The 20,637-nt window shown below is 55.8% G+C and overlaps 1 protein-coding gene across 1 annotated transcript in view; it reads right to left on the reverse strand.

The window, feature by feature from the left end:
• DNAH1 (dynein axonemal heavy chain 1) overlaps positions 1-20,637 on the reverse strand; it is a 68,449-nt gene that overhangs the window by 20,002 nt on the left and 27,810 nt on the right. The window contains exons 22-45 of the mRNA XM_036333806.1: positions 20,492-20,613; positions 20,218-20,323; positions 19,452-19,631; positions 18,672-18,812; positions 17,967-18,130; positions 17,393-17,506; positions 15,770-15,958; positions 15,385-15,490; positions 14,639-14,752; positions 14,076-14,225; positions 12,428-12,514; positions 12,130-12,316; positions 9,235-9,326; positions 8,895-9,049; positions 7,263-7,440; positions 6,314-6,508; positions 6,107-6,226; positions 5,713-5,871; positions 5,117-5,221; positions 3,681-3,821; positions 3,416-3,576; positions 2,822-2,979; positions 2,336-2,509; positions 1,534-1,572 (exon numbers count right to left, since the gene is read on the reverse strand). Of these exons, the coding sequence (XP_036189699.1) occupies positions 1,534-1,572; positions 2,336-2,509; positions 2,822-2,979; positions 3,416-3,576; positions 3,681-3,821; positions 5,117-5,221; positions 5,713-5,871; positions 6,107-6,226; positions 6,314-6,508; positions 7,263-7,440; positions 8,895-9,049; positions 9,235-9,326; positions 12,130-12,316; positions 12,428-12,514; positions 14,076-14,225; positions 14,639-14,752; positions 15,385-15,490; positions 15,770-15,958; positions 17,393-17,506; positions 17,967-18,130; positions 18,672-18,812; positions 19,452-19,631; positions 20,218-20,323; positions 20,492-20,613 (3,337 nt within the window). The remainder of the gene's footprint in view (positions 1-1,533; positions 1,573-2,335; positions 2,510-2,821; positions 2,980-3,415; positions 3,577-3,680; positions 3,822-5,116; positions 5,222-5,712; positions 5,872-6,106; positions 6,227-6,313; positions 6,509-7,262; positions 7,441-8,894; positions 9,050-9,234; positions 9,327-12,129; positions 12,317-12,427; positions 12,515-14,075; positions 14,226-14,638; positions 14,753-15,384; positions 15,491-15,769; positions 15,959-17,392; positions 17,507-17,966; positions 18,131-18,671; positions 18,813-19,451; positions 19,632-20,217; positions 20,324-20,491; positions 20,614-20,637) is intronic.

The following is a 20,637-nucleotide window of genomic DNA, read 5'->3' on the forward strand; positions in this document are numbered from 1 at the left end:
AGACAGAGAGAGAAAGGGAGAGACAGAGACAGAGAGAGAAAGGGAGAGAGAACGTTATCTGATTTAACATTTGAATGGGTCCCTCTGGCAGCAAGTAGAAGATGGACAGACAGACAGAACAGATAGAAGACCAATGGATGGATGCAGGGGGTGAAGGCAGAAGCAGGGGACTAGGGAGAGGGCTGCTGCTCTGGCTGGTGGGTGAGGATGGGGCGGCTGGGTGGGTTCTGGAGGGACAGCCAGCAGGACCTCCTGACATGTGGTGTGAGAGAGAGGAGTCTGGAGGATGCCGAGGCTCTTGCCCCGAGCAACTGAAGGACACAGCTGCCATCACCTCAGATGAGAGGGCCCGGGCCTGTCATGTTCAGTCTGAGATGCCCAGTGGACATCTAAGAGGCGCTGTGGGGTCAGGGCTCGGGACAGAGGTCAGCACCGGGATGGGCTTCATTGCTGGGGCAGGATGAGATTGTGGGCAGGGGAGTGAGGTCAGAGGGGGGAGAGGCTGGAAAGCAAGCCCCAGTCACTCTAAGGAGGGGTGGCTAGGGCAGGGGGACCTGAGAGGAGGAGGCTGGGTCATTGCCCACAACCAGGGCAGGGGAGGACCCAGAGCTGACCTTTGGTCTGGCCACACGAGGCACTGTGACAAGAGCACTCCCAGGGCAGCGGAGGGGCTCAAGGGAACGTGGGAGGAAAGGGCTGGAGCCAGCAGCAGGGGACAGCGCTTTTGAGGAGCTGAGAAATGGAGTGATGCCCTGGGCAGGTGGGAAGGGGCCTAGGGAGGCGATTTTGTTTGTTGTTGTTATGATGAGAGAGACCAAGACATGTTTGCAGGAGGGGCTGCGGGTGTTGGAGAGGCTGGAGGTGGGGCGGAGCCAGTCTTCAAGCAGGCAGCAGGGGCTGGGGTTCAGGCCTCAGAGGAGGGCTTGGCCGCATGGGGAAGTAGGGAAGTTCATTCCTGGAAGTAGGAAAGACTGCAGGAGAGAACCCTGAGGGAGGCCTGGGTGCAGGTCAGAGGGGATGTGGGGGCTGAGCGAGGGCGCTGCCTGCTGATAGCCTCTTTCAACTGAGGGGGAGCAGAGGTGGGACAGAGGTGGGACAGAGTTCTGGAGTGTCCACAGCCCTGCTGCAATGACCGGCAGACCTGCCCTGTGTGAGCTGCCTCAGGAGGGATGCCCGACCCCCTGCAAGTCCCCCAGCTCTTGATCCATGCTGCCCCTCAGATAGGCCGGCTCTCCTTGGAGCCTCTGCCTCTTCACATGGGGCGGGGCGGGGGAGGGAGGGGGGAGAGACTGGCTGCTACTATGGGCCAGACACTACCCCAGGCACTGAAGGACTGGCGGCTAGAAGAAGGGGTGAGTGAGCCTAGGAAGGCAGTCGCTTCGGTGCTAACCTTTGCTCTAGCAAAGGCCCAAGGTCCCCAGAGGAGCCTGAGGATGGTTCACTGGGGTCTGGTCCCCAGCCTCAGCCACATCCATCTGGAGCCTGAGGCTCACCCTGGAACCAGAGCCCCTTCCCACCCAGGCCTGCACTTACGCACGGGATCCCGGTAGCTCTTTTCTCCGAGGAGTCCAGCTAGAGGGTGGGAGAGAGACATGAGCTCAGAGTTAGGTGGGCTCCTTGCTGCCCACCTGGCTGGCTGCCCCGAGAGTAGCCACTGACCCTCCGCCCCGAGCAATGTGGTCCCCACCCCTAAGCTGGGCATGTAGGCACACCTGGCCTTATAGCACCTGGGGGCAGGGTAGGCAAGGCTGAGGACAGAAAGCCTGAGGAAGGCTGGACTCCCATCATCCATAACCTGGCAGAGTGCCAAGTGGAGCTCACAGACAGAGTGTGTTGGGTGGGAGGTGGGCTGGTGGGGGAAAACTCTCTCCTGGGTGGACTTTTCCCCCAACCCCATGAAGGATCAGGGCCATTCTATCTTGATGGCTTTTCCAGAGCCCCAAAAGCAAATCCTTCCACCAGAGTTTCTGAGCAAGTACTAATGGATACGTGGGTACTCAGGCAGGTAAGTGCATATGTGCACATATGTATATATCACATTTAGCAGTCACCACCTGCCAGGCTTCATGCTAGATGCTCTACATGCAATGTCTTACTTAACCTTCAGGACTTGGAGTGGTGAGTACTAATATTATTGCCCATTTTACAGAGGAAGAAACTGAGGCACAGAGGGTCATGCATTTGCACAGGTAACAGAGCTAAATAAGGGGCGAAGCCAGGTCAGTGGCTCAGCCCTCCACCCTTTCCAGCAGCTGCCCAGCTGTCCTTGGTGTCGTTTATCTGGCCAGGGCTTCTGCCTCTGCCATGGCCTCCCCCACGCCTGCCCACTACTCACCCATCCAGCTGCCCAGGATGGTGGAGAAGATGCACTTCTTGCTGACCTCGTCCAACTCGGCAAAGGTCAGGTAATTGAAATGGCGTGTCAGCCGTGGAGTGATGGCATTCCTGCCTCCGCCCGGGGGGCCCATGGCACAGACAAAGTTGATGTCCACCAGCTTCTTGAAGGCTCCTGGAGTGGAGGCAGGAAGTCAGGAGGGCCCTGCCCAGGGCTGCAGTGTGACTCACGTGGGCCCCAGGCACTTTTGTCTTGATGGGCCTCCTCCATTAAAAAAGATTAAAAGTGATAACTTTCAACAGCATGGGTATAGAGACAAATATATTCATATGCATTAAATTTTCTTTGAGCTAAAAGTTCATTTGCCCCATGATTTTGAAATAAGTTAAAACATTTCTGTGGACCCTCTAAAAGCACCTACAGTGCCTAACAAAGGAATGCCCGGCCCTACCCACTCGCCACTGCCCCAGGCCGGCCGGCACGCACCGATCTTCTTGCGGTCGTACCAGCCACCATGGTCCATCCACTGGCGCAACAGCTCGATAGGTGGCTGGGCACCATAGGTCTCCAAGGCTGGCATGTTCAGGTCATCGATGAAGAAGATGAAGTTACGCCCCAGGGGCGGTCCAAACACGCCCTTCCGCCTATGGGGAGGGGCTATGTGAACCCGGCCCCCATGGACACCAGGTCCTCTGGGAATCCAGGGGCAACTTCTGGAAAGCCCTCATCAACTTTGGCCTCATCTGAATTGCTGGGTCTCTTGAGCAGTCCCTGCCCCATCCTGAGTGTCCTGGTACATCACACCTGGCTGCCCTAAGTCTGGTCTCTCTCAAGGTGTCTTGCCTCCCAGGCCTATGGATAATAGGCCCTGCACAAGGCAAGCAGTAGGAATTCCCAATGGAAGAAGGCTCCAGAACAGTCATCAAGGGAGCCCAGCTATCTCTCCCCTCCCTGCCCTCACCACCACTGGGGAGGTTTCTGGCAAACCCAGAAGCATAATTTGGTGGGGAGGGGAGACAACCGTTGGTTCCACCAGGCTGGGGGGACCTTGGAGCCTAGGAAGGAACGAGGAGTGCCTGCCTCTTGTCCAGCTTGCTGTCGATGAGGTCCTGGGTTTGGTTGGCTGAGGTGCGGGCTGAGAAGATGAGGAAGTGGCTGATGTACTCCAGTGGCAGGTTCTTTAGGAGCTTGTCCGAGATGGTGAGGGTCTTCCCCGTGCCTGTTGGCCCGATGCACAGCACCTGGGAGAGTGGGGGTCTCTCACAGGGCCCAGTGCAGAGCAGGGGCCAGCCACCCCGACCTGGGCCTTGGGGTAGGGTGAGGCAGGGCACGGTGGGGCACTCACGGGCTTGTGGTTGGTGAGCAGCATGCCCAGCAAGTAGGACATCTGCACGGTGTCCATGGTGGGCACGATGATGTTGCAGTAGTTGATTTCTGGCATCATGGTGAATGGAGCCGAAGAGTCCATCCACTTTACCCAGGCAACCTGGAAGCACAGGTGGGTCAGGGGTGGGCCTGGAACCCCTCCCCACCCGACCCCTGGCCAAGTGCACCAGGAAGGCAAGCAGCTGCACTGCTGGGCCTGGGCAAGAAGGCCCAGGTGAGGGGCTGCTTCTGACAGAAATAGGAGGCCCCATGCCCCACTCTCTGTCTGGGTAGGGGGCTTCTAGAACAAACTACCAGGAATGGGAGGTCTCTCTGCACACAGCTGCCTCCAGTGGGAGGCTCCCCAGGAACTGCCAGTCCCTAGGTCTCTACATGAAGGAGATACTCTGGGAATTGAACAACACAGAATGCAAAGGTCTTTGCTATGTAGTTTCAGGCTGTCCAAGAGTATGGGGGCCAGAACCATGGGTGTTGGCTTCTCCTGGACACCCAGAGGTCACCTGGCCTTGTCTCCCCCACCATCCTTACCTGCCTGAATCCCTTTACCCACAGCCCTGACCCAGCTTGCAGACTCCCTTGATGGGGGCACTCACAGACATGTCCCACTGGGAACAGTTCTGACTGTTGGACACAGATGTGCCCTGTGAGGTTCCCAGGAGGACCCTGCACTGTGACCATTTCTGCAGATGCCTCTCTGCCCCTTCCTCCTTTTGAGCTGATCCTGATCCTTGCATGAGGTAGGTTCATGGAGTCCTCACTGGCTGATAGGAGGGATGGGAACAGTGAGGCAGGCCACGGACCTGCCCTCCCATTCCTGGGGAGCCCAGGCCTGGACAAATGGGGCTTTCACCAATATTTTTTAAAAAATTGATTTCAGAGAGGAAGGGAGAGGGAGGGAGAGATAGAAACATCAATGATGAGCGAGAATCATTGACCTGCTACCTCCTGCATGCCCCCCCACAGGGGATCGAGCCTGCAACCTGAGCAAGTGCCTGACTGGGAATGGACTGTGACCTCCTGGTTCATAGATCGACACTCAACCACTGACCCACACTGGCTGGCAAATGGGGCTTTTAAGTAAAACAGAGGCAACCAATCCTGGACTCAACATTAGCAAAGCGGAGACAGTGCGTATGGTTGAGAAGGGAGGTGCTCAACATCTTCTAGATCCAGGTTCAAGTCCAGCTCTGCAATGACTAGCTGGGTGTGACTGTTCTGAGCCTTCGTCTCCTTGTTTGGGAAATCACCACCTATGGGTCTGTGAGGACTCACGAGATGACGCACCTATCCCTAGCCTGAGACCTGTGGCCGTTAACATGGCCTCCTCTCTCTAGTCATTATTCACCAAGGAGGACAGCCATCCCTGTCCTGTCATGGGGGCAGGCCTGCAGTCACCTGCTTGCCCTCCTCCTCTTCGTCCTCATCATTCGTATTGCTGATGCCAGCATCCTCCAGCCTATAATCGAACACCAGCCCCTCCTCCGGAAAGTGCATGGTCAGCTGTGAGAACCAGGAGGAAAGTCAGGAGAGCATTATGCTAAGTGAAATAAGCCAGTCAGAGAAAGATAAATACCACATGATCTCACTCATTTGTGGATTATAGAGAACAACATAGACTGATGAAAAGGGACAGACTCAAAGACTGAGAAACAGCAATCAGGCTATCAATCCCCAGAAGGAAAGTAGGGGAGGGCAGGGGTAAGGGGAAGAGATCAACCGAAGGACTTGTATACATGTATATAAGCCATACCAATGGACATGGACAACAGGGGGGATGGGAGCATGAGTGTGTGTGGGGGGGAGGTTGGGGGTTAATGGGGGGGATGAGGACACATTTGTAATACCTTAACTAATAATAATAATAAAAAAAAAGAAAATACATAACATTATAAATTTAAAAAAAAAAAAAGAAAGTCAGGTTGTGAGGCCCAGTATTTTGTGTGGCTACTTGTCCCAGAACACCCAGCATTCAGCACACGCATCCCTCTTACTTTTTCTACCATCATCTTGACCCTGAGCCAGGTGCTGAAGCTGACCCGGCTGGCGCTGTCCCCTGTGGCACCCACACTCCAGATTAGGGAGAAGATGAACCAGGGCTCAATGAGCTCTGGGATGCGGCTCAGCTTTTCGGGGGGTATTTTCTTGAGGCCCTGGGGACAGAGGGGACAGCATCAAGCTAAGCAGGAACAGTACGGAGTGGCCTGAGGAAGCTGGCAGGTGGGGGGCATCCCCTGGTCTCCACTGCTCAGTGTGTGTCTACAGCAGAATGCGCAGGGTGTTCCCATGACCCAGGTGAGCCAATCCAATTCTCTCTTCCCGGAAGCTGGACTGGGATTCAGGGCCTCAGGCAAGAACAGGGAACCAGCCCCCTGCTTAGAGCCGCACCTCTCTAGGCAAGAAGGGCTTGAAGAAGCAGTCCAAGAGCTTGAGGAGACTCATGACTAGGTTGCTGTTGGTTGTGGCGATCACCTCCTTCACTGAAGACCGGACGAAAATGATGGATGCCTGCAGGGGATGGCACCCAGCTCCCGTGGCTGGCGGACACAGCGCCCTGCTGCCACGCCCGGCCAGGCACACTGTGGCCTCACTTACCTCTAGGAAGTTGATAAAGAGGATCTTGAAGTGCTCCTGGTAGGGCTTGAATACGGCAGGGAACCTCTTCAGCCAGCACTCAACAAAGGGCATGAGCCCCAGGATGCTGGGCTCCAGGTACACCATGCCACAGCGGGACACAGTGGCTGGTGAGGCCACTGCCAGGTCCTGCACCTCAAACATCATGGTCATCTCCTGGCACCCAAATGAACTGTGTGAGTGGGCCAGCTGCCAGCCCCAGGGCCAGGAAAGGGGCTGCAGGGCCATGGGGAGGGGTGCTCATTCTATAGTCGTGGGCAGTGGCCAGCAGTGGGTCAGGAGCAGTGCTGGGGTGGGGGATGCAGGAACCCCTTGGCCCTCCCTTGAGCCCCGAGGAGGAACATGAGGTCAGGAGATTCCTGGGAGCTCTCTGGTCTGGGATCAGGGCATTTGGGGGTCCTTAGAGCCCTGGGGAAATCTGATGGGAGCTATGCTCTGCTCCTGAGCCCGCACCTGTGTCCATGGACATAAGTTCCCATTGACCTTCAGGTGCTCAAAGAAGGGCTCAAGAGATTGGTTCAGTGCAGACACGGTGAACTGCCTTTACTCCCAGGTGATACCCCTCCTTCTCTGAGAACTGCCCCTCACACACCAGGGAGGCATCCCCGTGGCCAGGTCTGTACCACCTGTCCCTGTCTCTGGGCACACTGCCAGCATAGTGACCTTGACTGGGCCCACATGGCTGAAGGTGGGCCTGGGAGGCACAAGGCAGCACCAGCTGGGAGTGGTGGGTGGTGGTCCTAGTCCAGGGCTCAGAGCATCACAGAAGGTGCGGGAGCTTGGGGACAGGAGGGGTGGCTGCCCGAGATGCAGCTGTGGCCTGAGAGGGAGGGGTGGGTGGCCATGCACAGTATGACCTCTGGGCCTACCCAGCTGCAGAGTGGAGCGGGTGAGGGACAGGTGGGCGCACCTCTGTGAGCTTGATGATCTCGCCGGAACTGAGGCACAGCTTCTTGTTGTCGTCCAGCACCGTGTTCATGTTCTCAATCCAGATGGCGTCCACGGGCCCATCGAACATGTACCACTTCTTGTTGGTGTCGGATGCGATGGCCCCCTTCCGGATGAGGGAGGGGAAAATCCCATCTGTCCTGCAGCCACCAAGGAGGGCAGGGTTGTAGGTGCCGGGAGGCAAGGCCGCAAGCACAGCTGGCTCCCAAGGAAACCTGCCCGTCAGGCTGGCCCTGCTCTGCTTGGTTTTTGCTTTTGTTTCTCCGCCCGCCCACCCCACCTAATTCTTCAGTATCTTCATTCATTTAAAAAATTTAATAGGGAAAATAGAACTTTTTGATATAACTTGAAAATGGATGCTTATATTCCCTCAGCTGAATCCCTGCTAAAGCTATATTAAAGGAAGATAAAAGAAGGTACCCCAAAAGGGAAAAGGAAGTAAGGGAGGAGGCAACAGCAGAAATGGGGGCCCACGCAGCTCTGGAGACGGAGAGAGATGGAGGGGGGAAAGGACCAAGCAGAGAGGTGGCTGTGGGGTGTGAGATGATTCTAGTTCCGGCCACAGCACCAGGAAGGCTCAGATTTCAGAGGCACCACCTGCAGGGAAGGGGCTGCAGGGGGACATTCTTCTGATCTGATCCCGAGGACCCCATTTACCCACACAGGAGCCTGGAGGGGATATGGACGAGACCCTTCTCCAGAAATGAGGGAAGCAGGACAGGCCTGCATTCAGAAAGAGGAGTGACTCCCCCTCCACTGCCTGTCCCCCACTGCGTTTCCAGAACCCTAGAGCCAAGCAGATACCCCCACAGGAGACAGGAGACTGGAAACTTCTTTGGAGATACAGAATTTCCCCAGAGAAAAGGCCCATAGGTGCTGATGTTTGGAGGGTCTCAACCCCATTGCCGTTCTGCCAGCTCAGCACATGTCCTTTAAAATGCATGCCTCTCAGTTTGGCTCAGTGGTTGAGAGTTGACCTATAAACCAGGAAGTCGATTCCTAGTCAGGGCACATGCCTGGGTTGTGGGCTCCATCCCCAGTGTGGGGTGTGCTGGAGGCAGGTGATCAATGATTCTCTCTCATCATTGATGTTTCTCCCTCTCCCTCTCCTTCTCCCTCTCCCTCTCCCTCTCCCCCTCCCTCTCCCTCTCCCTCTCCCCCCCCCCCCCCCCGCCCCTTTCTCTCTGAAATAAATAAAAAAACATTTAAAATGCACATCTCAGCCTGGGAACAGAGACCCTGAGAGGGACCAGCAGCCTCTCCTGGGACAATGACGGGTCAACATTTACTGAGCACTTGGTGTGTGCCACAATGTCCAGGCATCTTTGCTGTGTTGAGCTCATTTTCTCCTTGCTGTAATAATGGTGCCGTTTCTATCTCCACTTTGCAGATGGGGGGGCCAAGGCCCAGGAGGTGAGGAAGGTCACTTGGCCAGGAAGTGCAGTGGTGGGTAGAGTCCCAGGCTTTGGGCTCCAGAGCCTGAGCTCCAGACCTTGCACTGGGCTGGGAGAGTGGGAGGGGTCCATGGCCCACAGCCTCCAGACAGAGATCTGGGAGCAGGACTGTCACTGGCGGGGAGCCAGGGATCACTCACCACTCGTGGGTGAGCAGGTCAAACTCCCCATACAGCTGGCCCATCGTGATGGACTTGGGGTTGAGGACATAGTACTTGACAGCCTCATACACGCCACCACTGATGGATGGCTGCCCTTTCAGCATCGTCATGGCAACTGCCAGGGCCCTGTAACACTGGGAGACAGGTACCCAAGAGTGAGCCTCTTGGCCCCGCAGAGAGCAGGGCTGGAGTGGGCTGCGGGCCACAGGGGACAGGAGGTATTCTAGAGATCCAGGGGTCCAAGTGGCAACCCTCTGAGGCTGCAAGGCCCTTGGGCCCACTGTCTGGCCCCAGGGCTGCCTGGCTTGGCTGCACTTACGTTACTCTTGCCGGAGCCTGTGGGCCCGACAAGCATGAGGCCGTGCCGTACCACTGTGGTCTCATAGAGCTGGATGCACTTGGTCAGGAAGCCTGGGGAGACATGGCAGGGGAACCCAGACGTCAGAGGATGGGCTTAGGTCCCATCTCTGCCATTAGTTTGCCGTGTCCCCTCAGATGGTCACCTCACTCTCTGGACCTCAGTTTCCTCATCTGTAAAATGAGACCACATAGTTCTCATGGGCAGGGGCAGGTGAAGCCCTAAGCACGGAGCCTGGCAGAGAGCAGGAGCTCTCTGCTCACAGCCAGCCATGGTGTCCATGGGACCATTACTCCCTCACAGCCATCAGTCAGGCGGCAGCCGCATGGGCCTGCTCCCTCAGCTGTCCAGGACCACAGTCAACTCCAGCCCCAAAGCCACTGCTCAGTTTGCCGATGGCGTGGCTCTGAGTAAGTGCTGGCCCACACAGGCAGAACCCCAGGGACAAAATCTGAGGGTCAGTCAGGAGCTTTAACTGACCAAGATCCGGGCTGTAGGGCCAGCTGCCAGCGTAGGTGGGAGGCCAGTCCCACATGGGTAGGAAATGAGAGCATCACTTTGGCCCAAGAGTGTGTGTGTGTGTTGGGGGGGGTGGGGGAGGAGCTGTGGCACTGCAGGTTGGGGATCCTCGTCATAGGGACAAGGGCTCATTATTCAATGATGGCAAAGCTGATGCAAGACCATCAGGGGGAGAAGAGCTTGTGGTTTCATTGAGCCTGCTGGGGCCGGGGGTGGAGATGTATGTTGCGGGGTGGGGGTGGGGGGGGAGGAGAGGTAGGGGGTGGACAGAAGGTAGGGTAAGAGACGTGTGTGGAAAGAACAATGGAGTGCACAAGGGACAGCTTGTAGCTGAGCATATCGGGCCCCAGAGGAGGCAGATGATCAATGATTATCTCCCTTGTGAATTCCTGGTGGAGCATCATTCTACCTCCCAAAGGACCACGGGAGGGTCTGCAAGGAGGAGAGGGCCGCCAGGCTGGGACTGTGGGGACAAGAGCAGCATGCCCATGTGGTAGCAGGGCTGGGACCCCCTCATTTCTATCAGGGAAGGGGTTTTGGGTCATAGGAAGTCTAATTGGGGGTGGGGGTGCCCTCTGGAGCCCTTCTAGCTACACGTGGCCTTTGTAACAAGCCAGTGCAGGAAGGGCCCAAGTGCTCCTATGACACTAAGGCTGTAGTTTCCCAAGGAGTGTGAGCAAGTCCTGCAGGTGGGAGCAACATGCTTTGCCTGTGCATGGAGCCCTCATTCAAAAGAGAGGAGTGTTGGCTGGGGTGAGGTGGGGTAGGTGGTGGACAGGACACAACTTACCATCTTCCCCAATCATGACATCAAGCCCCAATCAGGGACAGGGCAGAGGACAGCTTCTGTGAGGGAGGAGCAAGGCCCAAGAGGAGCCAATGCTGGGACTGCTCATACGAGAGGAGAGGCTACAGCAGGAGGTCTGGGGGAGGGGATGCCACCAGCTTCCTCACTGTGAAATAATCCTATATAAGAAAAGCCTAATATGCTAAGTGTCTGGTCATCTGTTCAACCAATCAAAGTGTAATATGCTAATGATATGCTAAGGATGCTCAACTGCTCTCTATGATGTGCACTGACCACCAGGGGGCAGACACTCCAACTGGTAGGTTAGCTTGCTACTGGGTCTGGCCAATCGGGACTGAATGAGATGGGCTGGACACACCCTGGAGCCCTCCCTCGGTCCCTCCCCAGCTGGACAACCTCCCGTGTCCTGCCCCACCCCGATCATGCACTGGTGGGGTCCTTCAGCCTGGCCTGCACCCTCTTGCAATCTGGGACCCCTCGGGGAATGTCGGAGAGCCGGTTTCACCCGATCCCTCAGGCCAGGATGAGGGACCCCACTGGTGCATGAATTCGTGCACTGGGCCTCTAGTAAATATATATTGGTCTCTGCCCTCGGTCTCTGAGACAGAGCTCCTCAAACGCTTGTAAAGAGGGATGTTAGGAGAACCTTCTTTTCTAATATTGAGTCTTTGACCCTGGTTCCTGACAGAGCTCCTTGACCTTTGTCATTTCCTGAGTGCTGGGAACTCTTGGTCAAAGAGGCGACTCTTAATGCTGAGCTCCTTCCTGGGAGGGAGCTTGTCCCCAGAACCAAGCCATGATTAGAAGCTTGGAACTTGGGAGAGGAGCTGGAAGTGGAGTTAATAACTGATCAGGCCTACATGAAGTCTCCATAAAAATCCCCAAAGGGTAGGGTTTGAAGAGTGTCAGGTTGGTGAACACATCCACATGCTGCAGGTGACACACCCCAACTCTATGGGACAAATCTCACCCTATGCATCTCCTCCTCTGCCTGTTCATCTGTGTCCTTTACCATATCCTTTATCTAATGAACCAATAAACAAGAGTAAGTGTTTCTCTGAGTTGTGTGAGCCGTTCTAGCCAATGGTCAAACCTGAGGTGGGGGTCGTGGGAACCTCTGATCTGTAGCCAAGTCAGACAGAACTTGTGGGTAACTTGGGGACCCATTACATGTAACAGGAATCTGAAGTGGGAACAGTCTTTGGAACGGAGCCCTTAACCTGTGGGGTGTATGCTAACTCTGATCAGCATCAGAACTGAATTGAGTTTTAAGACACCCAAGCCAGTGTCAGAATTGGTTGGTGTAGGAAGTATAGTGTGAGAGTAAAGGAGATTTTCCTAGACAGCCATCACCTGATGGCCTGGAGACAAGGCTTGGGGCAATGCCCTGCACCATAGGCTGCTTGACAGAGATCCCAGCCCTCCGCACACTTGGCCAGGCCTGAGGGCCTCTGAGGCTGGTCTGCCTGTCTCTGTTCCCCTGCCCAAGATCCCAAGGTGGCTGGAGCCAGCAGGGGCCAGGGGCTCACCATCCACGCCACTGAGGTTGTTCTTCTCACAGGCCTTGCGGATGGCCTTGTCCAGGATGCCATAGTCAGTCTCCTCCTCCTTAATGGTGGGGAACAGATCTGACACGATCCCAGAGAAGAGCTTGAGGTCCTCCAGCAGGAACTTGGGCACGTTCACATCACGGATGGCTCGGAGGCAGATTAGCTCCTGCAGCAGAGGCCGGAGGAGTCTTCAGGGTGGCCCAGGCCAGATGCCCCTCCAGCCGCTCTGGAGCCCTCCTCGAGCCCTCTCCCAGGCACCCCTCTGGAGTGCACTTACCTCATCCATGCTGGGGTTTTCTCGCTTGAGGTTCCCAGCAGCCGAGATCACAGTTTTCACAGCTCTCATCCCAAAGTCGTAGTGATCCTGTTACCAACGCACAGGAGGGGGTAGGTGTGCACTGTCCCTTTGGGGGCTTCTGCCTGGAACACTCTGTCTCCCACCCGGCATCTGGCCCATTGCCCAGCTTGCAGCTAAAATGTCACTTCCCCTGCAGGCCATCTATGACCACCGGCAAGCCCCAGCCTGGGCCAGGCACCCTCCTTCAGGCTTCTCTACCACCTCCTTCTTCCCATCCTAGCAGCCTCTCCTTTTACCCTTCTGTGCCCCTGCTTGACTGTTGGCCCCTGAGGGTAAAGACTCTGCCTGGGTTGCAACTAAATCCCTGCAGCCCCAGCATGGTGCCAAGAGCAGGGAGGCGCTGAGTTTTATTCACAAAGTGAACAAAGGCGTTTCCCATGTGTGCCTTTGAACTTCCTTCTAAGATTCTCTTGTAACATCTCTCCGGACCCACCCTTTCAGTCACACTACCATGGCTTTTCCCACTGGTCCTGTTTCTCTTCATTATTCAGCAGGTGTTGGGAACAGTTCAATTTATCAGATTGCCCCACGGTGCCAGGCCATAGGCTACATCTGGACCCACAGACTAGACATCTTGGACTTGAATGAAGAGACTGGGCTTGATTTGGGGTCACTGTCATTTGAGAAGGGCTGAGGTTATTTCCATGGAATAACTAATGATATGCTAAGGCCGCTCAACTGCTCGCTATGATGTGCACTGACCACCAGGTAGCAGATGCTCCAACTGGTAGGTTAAGCTTGTTGGAAACTAAGTCCTAACTGGTAGGAGGAATAGTTGCTCTATTAAAGAGGAAAGCATTTAAAAAAATAAATAAAATAAATAAAGAGGAAAGCATTTTTGAAAGTGAATGGTTAGAAGGAAGGTGTGTGGAGGTATCAGCACCCAGGCTGCACTGTGGTGGACAGCTGTTTTTCCCAGTAATAGATTGTGTCTCCTCCAGCCCATGGGTTTTGGTGGGCTCCACCTGGCCAAAGGCAATATGGTTTCCCCTTAGCCACAGTGCATGAATAGGTCACCCAGAGAGAGGTGACCTATACTGCAGACTTTTTCTGGAACTATTAGGAAAGAGAAACCAAGCTGGTAGCATGTGAATCCAGACAGAGCTGGGGCTCATCTCTGCCACTGCAAAGGGGATGCTGAGAATGGAGCCAAACAGGAAAGCTTGTCCACCAGTGCTGGTGCCTGAACCAACAGCATCTACCCTTGAAACCTGGGCTCAGCACGCTGAGTGCAAGGCCCACGGCTGGGCGGCTCAGGTGGGGGGCTGGCTATCCCCCTCTGTCCACATGAGGCCAGGTGCACTTGACCTGAAGCCTTGGGTTGTGTGGCTCCTGGCCTCCTCATTAATGGTTGACACTCCCCTGTCCCTGATCTAGCAGGGTGGGCACCTGTTCCTGGCTCCTGCTCCTGCTCCCCTGTGCACTGCATGAGCCTGACCAGTCTCTTAGCTGCTTAGGGTCTCAGTGTCCTCAGCTGAGAAATGGGGATGTAATTCCTATCTCATGGGGTTGCTGGGGGCAGACAGCGGCTCTCAGAGCCTGGAAGCTGGTTGGGGCAGGGCCTCACCTGAGAGCTGAGCTGCTCAGAAGCCAGCTTGAAGGTGGTGGTGATCTTCTTGGCCAGCATACTGGCTTCATTGAAGCCAAAGGAGTAGAGGGAGATCTCAGCGATCATGGTGTAATCCGGAACCATCATGGCCACAGGCCGGAAGAGTGCCTGGGGCCCGTGGTGCACATGTGAACGGAGAGGCAGACCTCCCCGCCAGAGCACTACCCGCATTATGGACGGCCTCCTCCCCCACCGATGCTTAGATCCCTCTCGGCAGCATGCCTGCCCAAGCTGAGGCTTACACGCCTCTGTGGCTGGACCACTCTGCCCATTAGAAACTGGCCTTTTGTGCTGACCTGAATCTGTCCCCTGACTTCTCCCAAGCCTGGGACAACCCTGGGGCCTCCTCTCCATGCCTAGGGATGGGCCTCACCACCTCTGAGCAGGAAGGCTGCTGGGGAGTGACGTCCCTGATGGATGGCAGCTGAGTGCCTTTCCTAAGTGCTTTAGCATCTCTGAGCCCAGGCCATAGGCTCCGCTGCCTCCCAGTGCCCAGGGTGGCCTACCAGGCCTGAACTCACCTTCAGGTTATCAGGCAGCTCGGTGCGGCCGGCATACCCTGGGTTCATAGTGATAAACACCGCACAGGATGGCACGAGTGGGATCTCGATGCCCTCAAACATGAAGCGTTCCACCTACAGGGTGGCAGGGTTGACTCACCTGCCCCTCCTCTGGATGGGCCCCTCATCCCCTGTTGATGGCCTTGTCCTGACTATAGCTGGTCAGCCTAGACTGGATCCCTGATGACGAGCTGCCTCCTCTCTCAGGATCTGGCCTAGGACCTCCGGTCCCAGTAGCTACCTATGGCCTCCCAGGTCCTGGCTACCTGAGGTCTTCACAAATCTCCTATCTCCCACACCCAGACCTGAGCAAGCTTAGCACTGACTGAGACCCAAGGCCCTACTAGTTTGGAGTTGTGGCACTTGCCAGCCTCCCAGCTCGTGTTCCCAGAAGACTGCTGGCCACTCTGAGCAAGGCTAGAGGGAGGGGGCCTCTTCATCCACTGCAGCTTGGAGTGGGAGCCACCCCCAGAGTGGGGTAGGGATGTGGGCTCCCTGACTGGCTACAATAGCCCCAGGGAGAGCTCCAGGTAGGGGAAGGGGGAAGTGTCCAGTCCTCTATAAGATGAGAGAGGCTGGGCTCAGGGCAGGCTCAGTGCCTGGCTTTTCACCCTGCAGGGTGGGGAGTCACAAGAAGGCAGAGGAGTGGCAGGTATAGATGAAGTGATGAGATGGTGACTTGCGGGGGTTGGAGGGGGATGGCTCACCCGCTGTTGCTGCGCCTTCTGGATGGTGGTGATCTGCTGAGCCACCACAGACAGCACCTCAATGTCGATGCGATTGAACTCGTCGAAGCAGGCCCAGGCCCCAGAACTAAATGGGGTGAGAACAAGAGATGGATATGAGTTCAGAGCCCACCTGACACCTCCAAGGCCCCTCTGGCTCCACTGGAAGAAGTGGCCATAGTGATCTCTATCAGCTCAGCCACAACCCTGCTGCCTACCAGCATCCCCAGTGCCCACAGGGGCTGAGCCTTTGACTCCTGTTTTCCCCTCCTGTTCCCTCCCCATCCTGTGAGGCTCCTCTTGGCAGTGTCCCCAGGAGAGCTCAGCCTTCCTGCCCTGGCCTGTGCCACCCTCACACCAGCCTCACCTGGCTAGGCCCTTGAAGAACTTGCCCATGGCCATGAAGTCGAGCTGATCAGAGCAGTTGAACACAACAGTCTGGATGGCCAAGGCCTTGCCCAGGTCTTTGGTGGTCTCTGTTTTCCCTGTGCCGGCTGGGCCAGCTGGGGCGCCCCCAAACTTGAGATGCAAGGCACCGGTCAGGGTCAGATAGCACCTGCAGGAGAGAGAGGAGGTGCACACGGATTCCCACAGACACAGAGAGAGAGCCTCCTCTGCTTGGCCCCGAGGATGAGCGGCTCTTGCTCCTCCTTCTTCTCAGGGCCCAGCTGTACGCAGGCCTGGCTACTGGGGTCAGGATGGCAGTCCCTGTGTAGTGCTTCCCCACCCCACCCGGTGGCCTGGGAGTGAGTTCAGGACTCACCCCCAGGGGACACACACCTCTTAGGCAGGGGTGGCAGGCAGAGCCAGGATAAAAAATAGACACCCACTGAGAAGGCTGATCTGTGGCCACACTTCACTTCCCTTAGTCAAAACCCAACTTGAAACCCTGCTACTAAATACAGTCGGCAAGAGGAAACGACTGATTATTCTGGCATGTTGAAAGGAGTATTTGGGTGAAAAAAAATTGTAACGCTCACATCCATTAATGTTTATTGAGCTGTGAGCTTTATGCATCAGCTCATGAAACTCTCATAACCACCGGGGGAAGCCACAGAGGAAACTAAGGCACAGAGGGGCTGAGTCACCTGTCCAAGGTCACTCAGCCCGTGACAGTTGGAGCTGTTTTTGTTTTGTTTTTTCATAGATGCCTTTTATTGGTCTGACCAACGTGACTAGTAGGGGGCATAGGCAGAGCTCCCCTATCTGTCCTGGCCATCTTCCCTTTCCTGGGAGTTCAGAACTCACCCCCAGGGAGAGGAGTGTCTTAGGCAGAGGTGGCAGGCAGAGCCAGGATAAAAAAATAGGTTTAGGATTTGAAAGGGGCTCAGGGTGATGTAAAAACATAGGGTTACCAGACCATCCAGATAATACGTCCATCAGGGTAAAGCAGAGCCCATTTCCCTGCACAGGCCCCCTTCCCTTGCAGGGGCTGGAAGGAGTCAGGAGGAAGAGCTGCCCTAGGGGCTTCCTACTGTGCCCCTCCTGCCATCAGCGTCTCCCAATGTCCTCAGCTTCCTTCACGCTGTGCGCCAGGTAGGATTTTTTCTGTCCCAATCCTTTAATTTTTTCTCCTGCTATTTTCTGTTTCTATAACATCTGACTGTAAATTTCCTCCCTGGACTGAAGAATAAACATTCTTCCTACACGTTCCTACATGTTAGTCTCGTCTACCAAAGCCATAATCTCTGTATCTGTAAGATGGGCATGCTCGCTTGTTCTGTTTAGCGGTTCAGTCTGTATGTCTGCAAGCTTCACCTTCTGTTGAGTGTCAATGACTGGCTTGAAGCTCTTCGAAGGCCTTTTCAACTCCAGATCCACGGGCGCTGCAGCTCTGTGCCTCCAGAGCTGGTTTTAAACCCAAAGCCCATGCTCATGACCCTGCATGCTCTGATGGACTGGCTGCACCTTTTGTCCCTACTCTTCTGAGCCAGCTGGAGCTGGGGGAAGGGCCCCAGTGTGGGGAGCCTGTGGGCAGGGAGACTCTTACCTGTCCGTGAGGGGTGTGATCACCAGCCTCCCGCTGTTGCCTAGGTACTCATAGCCATAGATGAACTCAGCATTCACAGCTCGAATGTACAGGTTGTCATTTGTCCAGTAGTACCTGGAATTGCAGGAAAATGGGTTCCCGGGCCATGGGGACCATAGACCACCGGGCAAGGTATGTGGTTGAGGAGATGTGGTTCTTTTTTTTTTTTTAATATATTTTATTGATTTTTTACAGAGAGAAAGGGAGAGGGATAGAGAGTTAGAAACATCGATGAGAAAGAAACATTGATCCCCTAACTGGGGATGTGCCGGAAACCAAGGTACATGCCCTTGACCGAAATCGAACCTGGGACCCTTCAGTCCGCAGGCGGATGCTCTATCCACTGAGCCAAACCGGTTAGGGCGAGATGTGGTTCTTTTGGTGAATAAGGGCATTAGATACCTCTGCCCAGCTGTCCCCGGGCCTCGAGGACTGAGAACAGCAATTGTTGATTGACTCTCCGCCCTCACCTGGCCCCAGCATGCAGCTGCTCTGACCCTGGTGGTTTCTGGGCCAAGGTCTCCTGCCTCCTCACCTCAGCTGTGAGATCCACTCGAAGTCATTCACAGTGACCACCTTCTCCTGGATCAGCTTGGCCACCACATCCTTGGCATGGACCTCAATGACAATTAGTGCTGATAGCACTGCCCGCTGCATGCGGGACAGCTTCCCTCGCACCAGGGCCACCAGGTCGCTGAGCTACAGGAGTTGGGGGACACTGTTGGGCAGAGTCATGCAAGGGGTAGGGTCTCTCTCCTTTGCACAGAGGGTGGGCTTTTGTCAGGAACAACCCCTCTATCCTGGGGGCTTCTGATGTCTGGGATGGGAGGGGCACAGGGAAGGTATGGTAGCATGAGAAGTCTGGCAAGGAAGTGAACAGAAATGGAGACACACACATGGCATCTGCTCCCTGTAATGTACGGTGCCATCTGAGCCTGCAAGGGCCAGGTGTGGGGCCTGGTGAGGAGCTTGAGGAAAGATGTGGAACAGCAGCTGTAGTGAGGATGGTGCAGGATATGGCTCCCTCAGTGACCAACTGGAGAGGGAACCTGCCTGGACTCAGAGCTCTCCTCAGACCCCCAGTCCCTCCCGCTGGTGGCTGGTTGTGAGGCACTCATTTCTGGGGTGTCTGACCTGCTGTTTGGATCCAACCCAAGGCCTCTTTCAGGCTCAGTGCAGGAGAGAGCTCCTGGAGGGACTGGGGGGTGCGGGGCGCGGATGATGACCCCCCGACTCCCACCTGCTGGGTGAGCTGGGGGAACAGCTGGTTACTAATGTTGCTGGCCTCCAGGGCCTTTTCCACATCCATAGTCCAGTAGGTCTGGCACCCAGCGATGGTCACCTGGCCAGGCCAGTTCAGAACCCACTGGGTCCTGGGCATCTGGGAAGATAACACAGGCAGGGCTGACCCAGGCAGCTGGCAGTCCCAACCCTGCAGCCTTTTCCCCTTAAACACAGATGTGTGCTTTGGCCTTTTTAAAACTCTGGGCTCAAGTGGTTAATTCCACCTCAAAAGCAGAGAAGCCACTAAGCTCTGGGCCCCTCAGGGTGAGCAGTCATCATTTCCTCAACAGAGACTTTGAAGCAGAGGGTTGGGAGCGCAGGATCAGGGACATACAGCCCTGGATTCAAACCCTGGCTCTGCCACCTGTGAGTTACATGCCTTTGGGCAGAAAATATCTCTGAACTGACTTTGTAGGATAAGGGTTAACCCCAGCCCTGCTGTTGACTGTGGGGCTGGGAGGAGTAATGTGGGTGAAGTCCCAGCCCAGGCCTGGCACATAGTGAGTGCTTAAAATATAACAGCAATTGATTATTATTAAGAGCAAGTCTCATTTTCTGGAGCCTATTTTCAGATTCCTCCCTGATCAGGCCTCAAGAACCCCCTCTCTCCAGAAATCCCCAAGGCTGTAGCTTGAGGATGAGGCATGCAGGCAGCCCAGCTACCGTCATAGAGGAAAGCGCAAACAGAAGGACGACGAGGCTGGGAAGCTGTGCTGGGGTGAGAGGCATGACTCACTGTGGGGTAGGCCTTGATGGCCCTCTCGATGATGTCCCGTATGCTGGTCTTCATGCTGAGTTCCACCTCCCGCAGCCAGTCCTCCACGTTGCTGGACGGGTAGATGGAGAAGGACAACTGCACCTCCTCACCCTCTGCTGAGTACATGTGTGTAATCTCCAGGTCCTCCTGGAATAGCAGCTGTGGGTGGGGCAAACAAGAGTTGGGGCTGCACCAGGTGTGCCCAGAGGCTCCACCCACCACAGCCCCCGAGCCAACCTGCCTGTGTCCTTCACCTCCAGAAGACAGCCCTGCCTCAGGGGGGCCCACCTGAACATTTGCCTGGGCTGGGCCTTCCCTGACTGTGTATTCAGGCAGGATGAGTCTGCCTTGTCCCGAGCTGTGGTGCAGCCAGCCCACTTGGGGAAGGAGGCTAACCCTGCCTGCATGTCCCCCTCTTGCACAGGTCTGTGCAGCCTTCCTTGTAGGCAACAATGAGGACAAGGAGAGTCAGGAGCCTCTAGCTGCATGGGTTTCTCAATCCAGGCAGCACCTCAGTGTATTGTGGGGACAGGGCTCCCCTAGATGAGTTGAGAACAGGGTCCCCAGTCCTGAGTTGGGAGTTTTGCAGCTGACCTTCCTCCCACAGGTCCCAGGTGCATCTCACTTGCCACTTCATTTCCTGCTAAAAGGACTCGGGCTAGAGAAGAGCTGTTCTCCTTGGGAAGGAGTCCCAGTGCTCCTGGCGCTGAGCCCAAGGCCTGGAGCCCCAGGCCCAGTCACCCACCCGGGCAATGTTCTCGAAGCACTTGCGTAGGTGGGGCTGCACAGCAGTGGGATCCTTTGTCTGGGATAAGATCTCAAGTAGTTCATCATCTGACAGGAAGTAGAATCTGCCAAGGGAACAAGTAGAATCTGGTAAGGGAGTGGGTCAGGCACCCCCTGAGGCCCAGCTGTCCCAGTACAACTGAACCCCTGCAGTCCAGCCTGGGTGAGGTCCTCAATGCCCCAGCCATGTGGGCAGGCATTGACAGAGTGGGCATGGGGCAGGTGGTGCTCACCTGGGGAAGGCCCTCCTCTTGGTCTCCAAGTACTCGCTGAGGCCCTTTTGTACCATGTCTAGCAGCTTGTTGCAATCCCGCAGGCTATCCAGCAGCCTCTGGTCAGAGCACACATTGATTACCTGCATGGCCCGGGCCAGAGAGAA

The sequence above is a fragment of the Myotis myotis genome, unplaced genomic scaffold (genome assembly GCF_014108235.1).
Source record: "Myotis myotis isolate mMyoMyo1 unplaced genomic scaffold, mMyoMyo1.p scaffold_m19_p_13, whole genome shotgun sequence".
NCBI lineage: Eukaryota > Metazoa > Chordata > Mammalia > Chiroptera > Vespertilionidae > Myotis > Myotis myotis.